General features: G+C 48.6%; 1 protein-coding gene across 2 annotated transcripts in view; it reads left to right on the top strand.

The window, feature by feature from the left end:
• Positions 1-15,465, top strand: part of Ccm2 (CCM2 scaffold protein) — a 55,609-nt gene that overhangs the window by 16,861 nt on the left and 23,283 nt on the right. Inside the window, exon 2 of one of the 2 annotated variants that reach the window (XM_041669260.1) lies at positions 10,695-10,868. The exons of the other annotated variant lie outside the window; for it this stretch is intronic. Coding sequence (XP_041525194.1) covers positions 10,695-10,868 — 174 coding nt within the window. The remainder of the gene's footprint in view (positions 1-10,694; positions 10,869-15,465) is intronic. 2 annotated transcript variants of the gene reach the window in all.

Raw genomic sequence — 15,465 nt, 5'->3', positions numbered from 1 at the left:
TTCTTATATTGAGAAGACTAGAAGACCATAATCACCAAGTGAGCAGTGGTTTGTTGTTGTTTATAATTTTTTGAGACAGGGTCTTGCTGCGTATCTTCAGCCAGCCTGGTTGTCTGGTCTTGAACTCATAGAAATCTGCCAGCCTCTGTCTCCTGTGCTACTATGTATGTACTACCATGCCTGGTGGAGAACAGTTTTCCTTGTACTTTCGGTTATGAGACTAACCTTCAGCAGCCGAGCTGTCTCTCCAGCCCAGGGCACAGTTTTTGAGTAGGATTCTGTTACTGAGAATGGGATCCCTTCGCTGCTGTCCCTCACTGTAACCGAAGCTGGCCTTAAGCTTCTGCTCCTCCGGCTGCCTCTCGAGGGCTGAGATTGCAGGTCTTGCCATAGTTCCTGGCACAAAGGTTTGCTCGTAAAAGCGGTCATAGTGGGATTAGGGCTGGAATGCATATTTAGTGGTGCAAGGGCCCTGAGGCTTCAATCCCCAGAACCACAAAATAAAAATGAACATTTGTGTTTTTGGAATATAAGCAGCAGACAGATGTCAGCCAAACCTAGTCTGTCCAATCCCAGGCCTCTCTTTTTGGTCCTAGTTCTGTTTTTTATCATCCTAATGAAGTTTTTGTGACTTCTAAGATAGTGTTCTTGTTCTCTTTATGTAGCAGTCTGTTCTTGTTGAGTGGTGTCGGTCTCAAACAGCTTGCCCTGGGCACCTCTCTGCCCTGTAGCCTTTCTCTGTCATGCTGGTCCACTGGCTTGTGCAGGACGGATAGTGTTCATTAGCGGATTAGTGTGAGGAATTAGTGAGAATTACCTTCTTAGTCGTGGGTGTTTTCCTGGGAGGGGCCCCCTGGAATAACAAAACAAGGTGGCCTCCTGGTGTCTCACTTGGACCCCCCCCCCCCATCTGTTCTGACGGTCAGTGTTACCTGCTTCCTTTCTGTAAAGGCAACATTTAGAGAGGAGCCTGAGAAGGCTATTGCTCTGGGTTTTACAGAGGTCGTGACAGATGAGAATAGGCGGGTTCAGAGTGGTATAGGCATAAACTTTATTTATTTGTTTATTCTATCATTTATTTATAGTTGTCGGGTGGTGGTGGCTTACGCCTTTAATCTCAGCACTGAGGAGGCAGAGGCAGGTGGATCTCTGAGTTTGAGGCCAGCCTGGTTTACAAGAGTGAGTTCCAGGACAGCCAGGGCTGCTACAGAGAGAAACCCTGTCTTGAAAAGGTCATGGCAGGCCAGCTGGTGTCAGGTGCTGAGTCACGAGTGTGTGGGACTGCACTCCTGCTCCGAATGCTTTCTGAGTTTTTGGCACACAGGTGAAAGAAGTAGTCTGCAGTAAGGGGTTTGGAAACCAGGAAGGATTAAACTTTGTTGTAGGTCAGTGAAGCAACACTTTTTTTTTTTTAATATTTATTTATTTATTATGTATACAATATTCTGTCTGCGTGTATTCCTACAGGCCAGAAGAGGGCACCAGACCTCATTACAGATGGTTGTGAGCCACCATGTGGTTGCTGGAAATTGAACTTAGGACCTTTGGAAGAGCAGGCAATGTTCTTAACCGCTGAGCCATCTCTCCAGCCCCCTAGTGAAGCAACACTTTATAAAATTGCCCCTTTTATGGACAAAGAGAGATTGCATGTGTTAGCCTTTTGATTTGGTTCAACCTGGAATTAATAAGACAGTGACTGCCCCTCCCTGTAGGATGGTTTAACTTAGTGAATTTTCAGCTTTATGATGGCACAGAAGATACCCACACAGTTGTTCCCAAGAAGTTTTCACTTTCAGTGTGTGGAGTTCAGTAGATTATACAGAATGCTGCTGCTGGGTTAGGGTTAGGTGCTGCTGTCTGGTGGGGCTGATATTGGTGTTCTGACACAGGGCAGACACAGCCACACGGGGTTAGGTGGGCCAAGTGCATTTTGACTTAATTTATTATGGATTTATTGAGGACTTAATTCACCATAGGGCTAGGAACATCTGCATTTTTATTACATTCGTTTATTGGTCTGAGGATATCTACATTCATCAATCTATTTAGATATAGATTGATATAGATAGATAGATAGATAGAGAGAGAGAGAGAGAGAGAGGAGAGAGTCACACTAATCAGCCAGTTAAACAGCTATTCCTATTTGCAAGCCATTCTGTAATACTCAGTTGTAAGGGCCTTTTTTTCATGTTATTTTGGTTTTGTTTTTTTTTATTTATTTATTTTTTTTGGTTTTTCGAGACAGGGTTTCTCTGTGGTTTTGGAGCCTGTCCTGGAACTAGCTCTTGTAGACCAGGCTGGTCTCGAACTCACAGAGATCTGCCTGCCTCTGCCTCCCGAGTGTTGGGATTAAAGGCGTGTGCCATCACCGCCCAGCATGGTTTTGTTTTTTTTTGAGACAGGGTTTCTCTGTGTAGCCCTGGCTACTACTCTATAGTTCCAGGAACTCACTCTGTAGACCAGGCTGGCCTTGAACTCAGAGATCTGCCTGCCTCTGCCACTTGATTGCCTGGCTGTAAGGACCATTTATCAATAACAGTTTTAACTTCTCCTTTCCTGGATGAGGAAGTTTAACTGTGAGGCAATTAAGACAAGCTTGTTTATGAACACACATTGCTTTGTTGCAAGTTGGTGACTTAAGTTTGAGAGTCTGCTGGCCTGGGCAGCTCTAGAGCGAGCACTTAGACACAGATATAGCCTTCACCTGGGCACACCTGGACATGCCCCTGCCTCCGTAAAGGTCTGGCTGCTGTGGACAAGTGCTGAAACAGCATGGCGGAGCAGGCTTGTCCTTGTCCCGCCACCAGCACCGAGGGCCCCGGGTCCTCTCTGGTGGATGTAGTCCTGCGTGTCTGCCTTCTGCCTGTGTGGCTTTGGCACTTGAAGCTGCAGAATGGCCAGACTTCTGAAGTAACGTCTATCAATTGATTGCCGGAGTTGGCTGGAAACGGGATGCGGGCTCCCTGTGGGCTCCCACTGCCCTGAGCAGCGGAGCGATGTTGTCCGACATTGTGTGACTCTTTTGCATGCAGTCTTCTTGGAACTGGCCAACAGCTTCTGGGTGCTGGGGCTCTTTAAGCTTTCTAAAAACTGTAAACAACTTCTGTAAGCTTTGCAGAAGGAAGCTGTGGTTTCTGGTCTTCCTGTGCGCTCGTGTTTTTTCAGAGGGAGGGCTTAGCTTCTGACCATATTTTTCAACCAGCTCAGAAGGGCTAGGAAATAGACGGCAACTGTCGGCAGAAGGGGAGGAGCCAGGATTCCTCCAAAGGACTTCTCTGAGTGTCCCGGGAGATTTCCCATGGAGAACGAGGTAGGTTCATACCCAGTGTGAAAAGCAAACATCCGTGCCGTTTCCAGATGAGCTTGCACACTGGGACCCTGACCTGCTCTGGGCCGCTGGGTGGAGTTCATTCACCAACTTTCCCAGGCTGAGGCTGGAAGACCGTGTGCTGGAGGAGAGTGGTGGCAAGGTTTGGGCCTGGCTCGTTCAGCTGAGGTCCAGGCTGTTGCACTCACTCGTCTAAAGGGATGAGAGGTCATGGGTTTTATGTCTTCCAGGGAAAATACTTCCTTGTGGACTTCTAGGCCATTGAATTCTAAGATCACAGTTGAAAAATGGTGGTGGGGAAAAGTTGAGAAGGTGCGGGAACTCATATCTGGAACGCCTGGAGTTTATCCATGAGTGCATAACAGAACTAGGCCGCCAGCACGGACCCAGGCCCACGCCAGCATAGCCCTCTGCGGGTTTATCAGTAGAGCAGAAGGGTATAGGAGGCAGAGATCCCTTTTGATTCCGTTCGTCTTGAACTCGGGAGTCCTGAGACAGGACTGAGACAACATGCCGGGCATGTTGTGCCCATTGGTCCATATGCCAAGGTTCTTTTTCCATTCGTAGGGGCAGGAGTACTTATTCCCCCCCCCCCTTTTTCGTTTCCCAGGGTCTCACAGACAGCCTTTCCCCAGGCTGGTATTAGTTGAGGATGACCTTGAACTTGTGGTCTTCCTGCCCTGATCTCCAGAGTGCTGTGGTGGTAGACTTGTGCCACTGCACCTGGGTTTTATGAAGTCCTGGGGATTTAACCAAGGGCTTTGGGTGACTGAGTTAACATCCTCAGGCCTTAATTTTCTCAAGGCAGGGGTGAGGGGAGGGAATCTGTCCCAGGTGTTGCAGACAGCTCTTGAAGCGGGCTACCACCTGTGAGGCAGCATGGTCAGTAGAAGGAGCTCTTTGTTTGTTTTTTGGGGTTTTGGGGGCAAGAGTTCACTGTGTAGTCTTGGCTGGCCTGGAACTCACAGAGGTTTCCTACCTCCAGAGTGCTGGGATTAAAGGCCCGTGCCAGGCTCCAACTAGGAATTTTGTTTGTTTTTTGTTTTTTCAAGACAAGGTTTCTCTGTGTAGTTTTGGAGCCTGGAACTCGCTCTGTAGACCAGACTGGCCTTGAGCTCACAGAGATCTGCCTGCTTCTGCTGGGATTAAGGGCATTCTCCAACACTGCCCGGCAGGAGTTTGTATAAGATGGAGCCTGGGCAGGATGAGATGTGGGAGGAGTGATAGGGGGATCAGCTCCTGCTGCTCTCCCTGCCTCCCTAGAAGCCCCTTCTCAGATGCTCACATTGACCTCTGAGCCTCTTGTCTCTTCTGGCCCCCCATCCCTCCCAGGCCTGCTCTGACTGTCTTCTGGTTAGATTAGGGGAGGAGACGACAGTACCTTCACTTTCACGGTACAGTCCTGTTGTGTGGCATGTGGCAAGCATACATAGGGCCTTTTGCTTTGGGCATTGAGGTAGTCTGCTCCCCTCTCCCCCTGACAGTTTCTCTGTGTTATAGCCCTGGCTATCCTGGAACTCACTCTGTAGACCAGGCTGGCCTCAAACTCACAGAGATCGACCTGCCTTAACGTCCTGAGTGCTGGAATTAAAGCTGGGCGCCACCACCACCCGAGGAGGTAGTGTTAGGATAAGATGAAACCTACCAAATAGTTGATAGTGAAGATTAAATCACAAGGGCTTGCAAAACTGTTGCACCTCTTTGTACCTTCATTTGTTCCTTGTAGATTGGTCTTGCTAGCACTTTGTCCAGATAATGTGCTGAGCTTAGGACTTCATACTGAACCCAGTTAAAATATGTGGCTGTATTATTTACTTCCATCCTCAAAGAAAGAGCTCACTTCCCAGGAGTCTTTTCATGGGTGTGTGTGTGTGTGTGTGTGTGTGTGTATTTGTCTATCTGTCTGTGTGTCTGTGTCCATGCCATGGTGCATGTGGAGGGCAGAGTTACTACATGAGAAGATCAGAGTGAGTTAGTTTCAGAGATCTGTGTATTTTTGAGATAGGATCTCAAAAATACCCCAGGCAGGCATCAAACTCAAAATCCTCTTGCTTCCAAGTGCCAGTGTCACAAGCTGTACCAACATCATGGGGTGTGCCGCCATGGTTCTCTGGGACCAACATCATGGGGTGTGCCGCCATGGTTCCCTGGGTTGTGGTGGTGGTTCTTAGGTTTCTAACCACATCCCTCCTTCCACACACACACTTTTTTTCTTTCTGTGGCACTAGAGAGTAAAGCGGTTTCTTGTTTGCTGGTGAGGTAGTAACTGTGCTGCTGAGCTACAAGCCTATTCTCTTTTCCAACTTGAACTGTTTTTGGCTAAGATGGCCAGTAGTGAAAAAATATTGTCAGGAGCCAAGGGGCCTTTTCAGGGAGAATCTAGAAAAATTTGCACAGTGTGTCGAGGACTTGATTCCTGTGTTCTGTGTTCCTTTTCCCAGCTGTGTGTCTTGGATCCTGGCTTGCCCCTTCAGCCCCGAGGACTCAGTTTCTACAGGAAAGACTTGGTCTGGAAGTCTTGGCCTATGCTGGGATTCCACTCACCTTGCTGCTCTTCTGGTTCCAGTAACACAGTGAATGAATAATAGCAGTTGCTAAATCTGCCTTTTAATCTCTGTGTATTGATCTGCAGGACATCACAACAAATTAATGACTCTATGATCATTTTGGGATCTTGACTCCATACATCAAAATATTAATTATTTGTCTGTTTATTTATTTGGGTTTTTTTTTTTTTGAGACAGGATTCCTCTGTGTAGTCCGATCTGTTCTGGAATTTACCATGTAGACCAGGCTGGCCTTGAACTCACAAAGATTCTCCTGTCTCTGTGCCACCAGGCCCAGATCATTGACTTTCTAGACAGGATTTCCTTTTGCATGTTCATGTTAAGAGCTGGTGTGGTGGCTCTCAGCTGTAATCGCGGCACTCAGAAGTCTGAAGCAGGAAAGTTGGCATAATTCTGTTCTCAGCCAGCCTGAGCTACAGCATAAACCGTCTTGAAAAGAAACCAACTGAAAATAGGCTAATAAACAAGCCGGTGAAACAAAAAAACAGCTTCAGATCTGAGATGCACCCTCCCCTCCTTTCCCTGTGTAGTACTGGGGATGGAATCTAGTGGTTCTCTCGTGCTAGGCAGGAGCTCTGCTCGCCTGGTGCACCCTCAGCACGGTGTTTTATTTTGAGATCCAGTCTGACCTTGATCTTGCATTCTTCCCGATCTTCCTACCTCAGCATCGCACTCCCCCTCCTTGTTCAGGAGCATCTTTGTTTCTGGGCTGTCTGAATGCTGTCCTCCCGTCCTGCTGTCTTAGCTGGGAGCTGAGGCAGCACTAACATGTTGGTCAGCCCTCTTAGAGCGCCAGTCACTCTATCGGGATGTCACAGTGATGCCTGCAGAGGAACGTCTCAGCCTCAGTGTTCTGCATTGTAAGAACAAATTACAATCATTTGAGGCATTGGAGATAAAGAAGAGCGTGCAGAACTTGTACCCAGGCTCAGCTCCAGGGTCTCCCTTCACACAGTGTTGTCCCTGTCTCCACGGCTGCATTGAAGGTGGATGCTCGAGACTGATGGCAGTACTAAGCCCGGTGTCTATCTAGACCTTTCCCTGTGCTGAAGTTCTATGTATAAGAGATGAGCACTAGAGATTACTGTATAATAATTGTAACATTGTCCTGCAGTAAACGTATTCCAAACTTACAAATTGTTAATTTCTGGAGTTCTCCATCTAATCCTTACCAGTCACAGTCGACTGTGGGTAACTGAAATCTAGGAAAGTGAGGCCATGGATGGGGAGCGGGGGGCGGTCGTTGCAATCCGCGGTGTCTGTGCTTCCTTAGACCCGAAGGCCCAAGTCCAAGAGGCACTGGAGGTGCCTCCACACGACTCAGGCTTGGGATTTAGGGATTGCGCTTTCTTTGGCTAGTCTGTGAGTGGACCAAGGGTGACATTGCTTCCATTCAGCTCTCCTTGTTCCTTACCGCTTAGGGTAGCACAAAAACAGGGTGGTTTAGCATCAACGTCTGCTCAGCTGCTGCTGTTTTGACTAGAGTTTAGTTTCTCTTGCTCTGCTCCTGTCCTAATTTTTCTGCTTCACTATAGCCCTCTCAAGGGCAGAGACTATTCTGTCCACAGCCGCCTTGGACTCCTGATCTAGGGTCTGCATTGGGATTTATTATTTATTGAAGCCTGTACTGGCTACTTATAGGCCACATACTGGATGCTGGAGGTCACGCAAGCTGCCAGAGGCAGGGATGGGCATACAGCTCATGGGTAGGGCACTTGGCTGGGCATGTGCAGAACTGAAAGAATGGACTCTCAGACAGTGAAGGGCATATTTAGGGGCATCGGGCTGGCCTCGTTTCTTTGCCTTGAAGAGTTCTAGCCAGTGTCGCCTCATTATAGTCTGTCTTTTGGGCTGGGATTACAAGACACACCCGGGGTTCTTGCCAACACAGATTCTGTTTTATGAGCTGCGTATCGCTGTTAGAGTCACAGTGAAAGTGGCCTGTTGATTTGGTGAGAGCTTCTTGGTTAGAGATTGATCTTGGCAAACTTCTGGTTTCACAGTTGGTTTCCTGTTGCTTCCTTGTGTAATTTAGTACTGAGCTGGACTAACAGACAGCTTCTGGAAGCCCTGACTGACAGCTGAGCCGCCTGTGTATGGGAGCCAGCCTTCGGTCACTGTCCGCTACCCGGAACTGCTGTGGAGAGAAGGCGCTGTGAGGCTGCAGGGGGAGTGGGTGGGGACGGACACTCTGTCCTGACCAGAGTGAAGTACTGTGCCTGTGCTTGGTGCTTCTGGAGGGTCAGGTTTATGGACCATGAACACGTGGATGTTTAAGAACTCAGGAAGAAGAAGCAGTCAGGAATACACATTTAGTATAATTGGAGTACCGTCTGGTCACAGGTGGTGCCATGGTAAAGAAATCACAGCTCTCTCCACCAGGGAGATGAAACATGACTTGTATGTTGTTCAAATGTGTCACTACGTTTGGGGGTCATCTCTAGCCCACAGTTCACTGTCAGGTTGTCTGATGAGTCTCAAATTACCATTTCCCACTGTTCTCCCGTACGAACCCCACACTGAGGTCATCCTGTCCAAGTGCCCCTGCCCTGTCCACCTCTTGTCTAAACTCACCCTGGGCCTGAAAGAAAGCCTGTGGGAGCTTGAGGAGAATGAAATGGAAGGGTCCCAAAGATAGCCTGACTTAACGTATCTCAAAGACTCTTCTAGAAGTGCTTTCTGTCCTCTCTGGTGTTTGTCATCTTCTGTGGATCTCAGTTCTCATGACATTGTGTGTATTTACATCTTTTCATAGTTTAGGAGTGGGCAGCGGTAGGCAGCAGTTCTTCATCCTTCTCAAGAATGTACTGTTATGAAATATAATTTTTTTTCAACGGAGGGGCATGGGATATAGCTCACATGATATAGTCCCTGCTCAGCAGGAGCAAAGCCCTGGGTTCTGTTTTTAGCACTGCATAAAAACAAAAAAGGGCGTTGTGGTGCAAACCTATAATCCTAGCACTTGCGCTTGGGAGCTGGAGACAGGATGTAAGCTCAGAGTTCTCAGCTATACAGTGAGTTGGAAGCCAGCCCGAGCTACAGGAGACCCTGTCTCAAAAGCAGCTGAGATTCCTGTGCTCATCACGGAGTTCCAACTGTTATAGTTCCTAGCATCTTATTTCACTGTGTGTGTGTGTGTGTGTGTGTGTGTGTGTGTGTGTGTGTGTGTGTGGTCAATGAGCGAGTCAGCCCACGTGAGTGGAAATACTTTAGAGCTCTGGGCCACAGTCTTACTCTCCCTCGGGTGCACGGATGCAGAGGTGGGTAGATGCTGGCCCCTCTTTATTACTCAGTCTGTAGTCTGAAGCTTTGACGCCAGGCTATAAAGAGCATTTGAAGAAGAGATGGGTTGTCAAGTAAAACTTATTTACAATGTATCAGATCATCACTCAGCTTTCTACAGCTTGCTCACAAACTGCTCTTGATGACTGACAGAGGCTCATTTAGAGACAGTAGAGCTCAGCTGACTGTCTTGTGTGGGAAGCAGGGTAACTCAGACCACATCAGAGCAGGTAAGGGTTGAGCCTGAGGTCCTGAGTTGGCGGGGACTTGTGGGGAGAGCGGGCACGGTGGCAGTGAGCGCGCAGCTCTAGCACCAGGGCTGTTTTGACTGCTGAGTGGGCTTCCTGGATCTGTGTCCATTTCAGTGGACCAGTGGAATAAACCCAGATGTCAGAGGGTCAAGGATGTGAAGCCAAGGGGCAGGGAAGCTTTCCGTGGCAGGAGGCAGCAGGAGCGGGAAGGGTGTCAGGGTGAGTTTTTGAGGCTGGGGCTGGGTGGATCTTGTTTGCTTGTTGGTTTCTTGCCCAGTGCCAGAGAGCCGAGCCTGAGAGTGAGGCAGGGGAGCAGCCCCCATGTAGGGTCTCCTGGGAGGGAGCCCTGGACCCTGTGAGTCCTGTCTGATAATTTAGTCTATACATTTTCTGTTTGTTTGTTTGTTTGGGGAGTAAGGGGAGGTCAGAGCTGAGCCCCTTGTGGTCTCCCAGCTGCTGTCTACTGCACTGGAGAGAAAACAGCTAGGACGTCCTTTTCTTTCTTGCGTTGCTCGTGGCTTTGGTTTCTGTGACCTCCTGCAGAGGACACATTGAAGTGTCTTGGTTTCTCGAGTGAAGAAATGGCCGGCAGTGCCATCTTTCCGCAGAGCTGGGGATAGCTTCTGTTTGTGGTCATGGTAGGAAATACTAGGTTTGCTTCCCCGCTCCCTAGCTCACAAGATCTTTTTGATTACATGTAGGTTTTGTCTTCAAAGCCCTGGTACTAACCTCACATCCAGCAGGATGTAGGGCTGTGAGTGTAGGTGGCCAGCTTGGAGCTCTAGCAGAGTGAAGGAGCCACGCGAGTCCCTAGTCTGGCGCGTGAACTTCTTGGAGCTCATTTGCCCCTGACTGTGGAAACACCTTTGTGGGTGGCAGCCCCTGCCCACTTGCTGTCTCAGAGCCGTGATGACCTGGCCCACACAGAGCTGGAAGTGTTGGAGCTCTGCTGTGCTGCTGTCTTCTGGGGACTGTCCCCTGCCTGTCTTCACTCCAGTGAGAGTTGCCATCTGAGTGTTAGGGGAGCCATTACAGGCTATTCTGTCCTCCGTGCTGTATCTGCTTGGACACTACCCTCCCAGGCGTGTGAGCTAGCGTAGAGCCATGCCGCAGCCTCGTGGCTCTTGGTCCTCCCTCACAGGCTGCTGTGGTCAGTCCCCGTTTTCATGGCGACTGTGCTAATCGTTTTGGGCACTTCTGTTTGTTAGTAGGTACAGCACAAATGTGTGAATAATGAACTCCAATCATTGCCGTTTCTGCCTGCAGCCTGGAATTGTGTCGCCATTTAAACGAGTATTCCTAAAAGGTGAAAAGAGTAGAGATAAGAAAGCCCATGAGAAGGTGACAGAGAGGCGCCCTCTGCACACTGTGGTGCTGTCATTACCTGAGCGCGTCGAGCCAGACAGACTGCTGAGCGACTATATTGAGAAGGAGGTGAAGGTAAGTCACCGTGGGCCACAGGGCACTCCTGCCAAACAGCCCATTGCCAGCTCCACACAGGTGCCTTAGCCTGTGCCCTACCCGCTTTCTTGCCTCGGGATAATAACTGGAAACCCCCAAACCAGCCCGTCCTTAACTCTGGTTTCTGATCCTTTGTGGTAGTGTGCCACTTTGTCTCTTGAAAAGGCTTGTAGAACAGGGAAACCATGGCTTCCCCATTTGCAGAAGATGGCTTGTGCTTGTTCTGGGCCCAGGAGCCATTGCGTGTTCAGGGCCCAGACCCTTAGCCTGACTGCTTGACGTCTTATGTCTCAGGGAGACCGGTCAGGATGTGTGATGACCCCTAGAATGGAAATAAATTAATAAAAATATATGAAGCTGTAAGCTCAGAGAGAGCAGGAGGGGTGACGGGCTGTGGGAACCCATGAATGGAAAGAAGGAAGCCAGTGGAGGTGAGGGACGATAGAGACAAAAAGGGACCTTGCTCAACACTTTATACCTTCACAAAAGTAAACTTAGAGGGGACTGTGGGCTTAAGTGTCCACTTCTAAAACTGGTAAGGGCATTGCAGAGGAACAGAAAACAATTCATGGTGTCAGGTTAGGCAGAGTTCTTAGATGACACCAGAAAGAAAAACTGGTCATCCAGACTTTCAAAATGCAAATACTTCAGCCTGTATGTGAGGATAAAATAGCAGTAGAATGTCTCCTTAGTTTGCAGAGGACCCTGGGGTCTGTCCTCATACCACAAAAGAAAAGATGAGAAGACATACTACAGACAGAGAGGAAATATTTGGAACCACGTATCTGACTAAGACTAGTATCTAGATCCCCTTTCCAGATTCAGTGTTAAAGCAGTTCAGCTGGATCCTGCAGGGAAGGGCATACGGGAAGTGGTATTTAGGGATGAAGTCTAACCATCATGGAGGTGCTGACAAAAGCCACAGTGGCTATTAGCACACTGCTAACAAAATGCCAAAAATAAAACAGTGGCAACACCCGGTACCTCTGAGGATGCAGAGCACGGGGCTCACATCCTGATGTCACAAGGGAGTCTACCGCTTTCTTAAAACCTCAATATTAGCTATTAGCTACTCAACACTTGCGTTTCTAAGCCTTTTATCAAACTGAGCTGCATGATTTTATTGGTATGAAAATGGTATCTGCATATTCAGAGTAGTTTTTACAAGCACGTGTGTATGTGTGCCTGTGCACAAGTGTGTGAGTCAGAAGCAGGTGGCTCTCCATGAGTCAAAGCCAGTCTAATCTACGGAGGAAGTTCCGGGCTACCTCAGGGTACATAGTGACCTCATCTCCAAAACAAACAAAAATAAATGAAAGCTTGCTTATGTATAGCCGGGTAAGGTGGTGATTCCAGCTGCTCAACAGAGTGAGGGGAGGATCACTTGAGCCCAAGAGTTCAAGGCTATCCTGGGAAGAGGGGCAAGAAATGATTATTGGTGATAATATTAATTTAAAGTAGCAAATAGCCAGCTGGTCGCCGTGGCGCACACCTTTAATCCCAGCACTTGGAAGGCAGAGGTGGATGGATCCCTGAGTTGGAGACCAGTGTGGTCTACACAGTGAGATCCAGGACAGCCAGGGCTACACAGAGAAACCCTGTCTCAAAAAAACAAAAGCCAACTAAATTATTCAGTAAATAAAATGGTAAATAACACAGGCAAGTAAAAAGAAAACAAAAACAAACAAAAAACAGGCAGTGCATGAGCAAGACTAATTCCTGAGCAGTGTAGCAAGATGTGTAGATGAACTGGGCGGTGGTGGCACACGCCTTTAATCCCAGCACTCTGTAGCTTTGGAAGCTGTCCTGGAACTCACTCTGTAGACCAGGCTGGACTCAAACTCACAGAGATCCGCCTGCCTCTGCCTCCTGAGTGCTGGGATTAAAGGTATGCGCCGCCACCGCCCAGCACCAGTGTGGTTCTTTAAGGAACTATTTAGCTTTGTGAGTGCTAGGTCCATACAGCAGCGTGTTTACCATCTTCACAGATGTTCTTGCATAACGCTCACAAAACCGTCACCAAGTGAGGCGTTTTCCATCCCATGCTGACCTCTGGCTTGTGTTGGTGTGCTGCTCGCTCATGGGGCATGGGTGTCTGAGTGGACTCCAGGCCTGCGATGGACTTTCATTCACTGCGTGTCCCACAGGCAGCGGGACTGGCTTTGCGTCACCACTTTGCTCTGCAGTTTCGGGCTGAGATGGGTTTTAGGAGTTCCACATGGCCTCTTCCGCTTGAGTAACTCACAAATCAGAGGGCCAATGTGAGGATTATGTCCTGTGTTCAGTAAGTGGTGGGTCAGCAGCTCTCTTTTATCCAGGGGACCCTAGAAGGTAGACCCATTCACACAGTGACTCCCCAACTTCTGTATGTCCACACCACACACAGGGCTTGTTGGCAGTGTCTGTCTCTTAAGTGTCAACATCACCTATAACTTTTATTCCAGAAACCTTTGAAGATTATCATTTTCTCAGTTACATGTGCCCAAGTCAACAAAATAACCTTTAGAGCCAGTCAGTAGTGGCGCATGCCTTTAATCCAGTACTCGGGAGACAGAGGCAGGCGGATCTCTGAGTTCAAGGCCAGCCTGGTCTACAAAACTCTCTTCAGAAAGTTGGAATCCTTCCCCTTCAGGCTTTGCCTCTCGATCACCATAGGGTGTAAGAGCTGCTTCAGAACTAGGAGTAGTCAGGTTGGTACTTTGTTCTAGAAGCCCTCTGCTTGCCCGTTTCTGTATGGCTTATAAATTATACAGTGGACCGTTGGCTCCATCTCTCTTGCTCCGAGGGACTGCACCATTCAGTGAGCCAGATGCTCAGGTGTCCCGCTGTCATGTTGACTTTGCTGCATGTTACCAGCCCAACCTGCCTGGCCTGCCCTTGATGAATTGCTCTTGCCTGGCTTGTACAGTTCCTGGCCTGTGGCTTCTCTGTCCTGGGGGCCCAGTTCTGTGATCACACTCCACAGTTAGTTTCCCGTGTAGAGGCTGACCCTCCCAGAGAGCCTCGGGGTACCCATGCTCTTCCCAAATGTCCCCAGTGCCATGGTAGTTAGAGCACCTTCAGGCCTCCTGAGGCCTGATACATTTCCCGGTGGGGTTTGTGGGTCCTTCTCAACATGCCCACATTGTGAGTTCTTTGCTCTGTGGCCATCTGTGAGAGTTGTATCAGCTGGGCGGTGGTGGCACAGGCCTTTAATTCCATCATTTGGGAGGTAGTGGCAGGCAGATCTCTGTGAATTCGTGGCCAGCATGGTCTACAGAGTGAGTTCCAGGAAGCCAGGGCTACACAGAGAAACCCCATCTCAAACAAACAAACAAAAAACCAAAGGTATTTTTGCTGCTTTATTCTGGAATATTTTTGTTAATTAAATTTTCCCTTTGGCAGTTACATACATATATGTAATGTGTGCTGACCACTCCCATCTTCTCCTGTCCTCCTCTGACTATCTTGTCTACAGCTCTGTCTTCACTAAACATCTTTTCTTGTTTGTTTGTTTTGAGACAGGGTTTCTCTGCATAGTCCTGGCTGCCTGGAACTTGCTCTATAGACCAGACTGGCCTCGAACTCACAGAGATCCGCCTGCCCTGCCTCCTAAATGCTGGGATTAAAGGCGTAAGCCACCACTTCCCATTAAACATCTCTTTCCCACATTCTTGTTTGTTCGTTTTGTTTTGTGACCCACTTAGTTTAACCAGGGCCACCTGCGTGACCATGGGTTTGGGGCTATCTGTTGAAACTGGTGAGCGCAGCATTGGGAACACAGCTGAAGACAGTGACTGTTCCACTCCCAGAATCTGTCGGCAGCCCGTAGTTCAGGGGTAAGGGGCGCTGCTCCACCCATGACTGACAGTTGACAGAGCCTATCTTGTGCAGCCCTGTGCAGATACTGAAGGTGCTGTAGGTCCATGCTCACAGGGTGACTGACAGTTGACAGGAGCCCATCTTGTGCAGCCCCGTGCAGATACTGAAGGTGCTGTAGGTCCATGCTCACAGTGATTGCACAGAGGTCAGAGGAGGCACTTCACCTTCTTCTGGCTCTCACATTTTTTTCCCTCAGCAGCAATGTTCCCTGAACCTTAGAGGGAGTGTTGTAAATGTCTTTATTTTAGCCAAGAGTGCTCAACAGCCACATCTTATTCTCAGCATTTTATCACTGATAAATGTTGTAGCAATTTTCACTCTCTCTGTACACACACAAGCACACGGAGCATAGCGAGCAGGCAGAGAGGGCCTTTGAGGCACCTTTACAGTCCAGCTCAGGACAGGTGAGATACTCGGTGGGTAAGACACTTACCATTAATCCCGGTGACTTGAGTTGAATTCTCGGAAGCTTGCTGACTGAGAGGACGAGTTCCTCCAAATTGTCCTCTGAGATCTACTTGTGTCCCTCCCACTATAACCCTAAAAAATAAATGTAGATACAATACTATTTTTTACTTTGTTTTGAGGCAAGGACTCACTATGTAATCTTGGTTGGCTTGGAACTCATAGAAATTCTTCCTGCTTCTGCCTCCCAAGTGGGATTAAAGGCGTATGCCACCATGCCTGGCTAGATACGATATTAGCAGAATTAATC

The sequence above is a fragment of the Microtus oregoni genome, unplaced genomic scaffold (genome assembly GCF_018167655.1).
Source record: "Microtus oregoni isolate MIOR12 unplaced genomic scaffold, Mior012 000019F_ref0000042, whole genome shotgun sequence".
NCBI classification, from domain to species: Eukaryota; Metazoa; Chordata; class Mammalia; order Rodentia; family Cricetidae; genus Microtus; species Microtus oregoni.
Note: the sequence above shows the minus strand (reverse complement) of the source record. Positions and strands in the feature narration are given on the sequence as shown.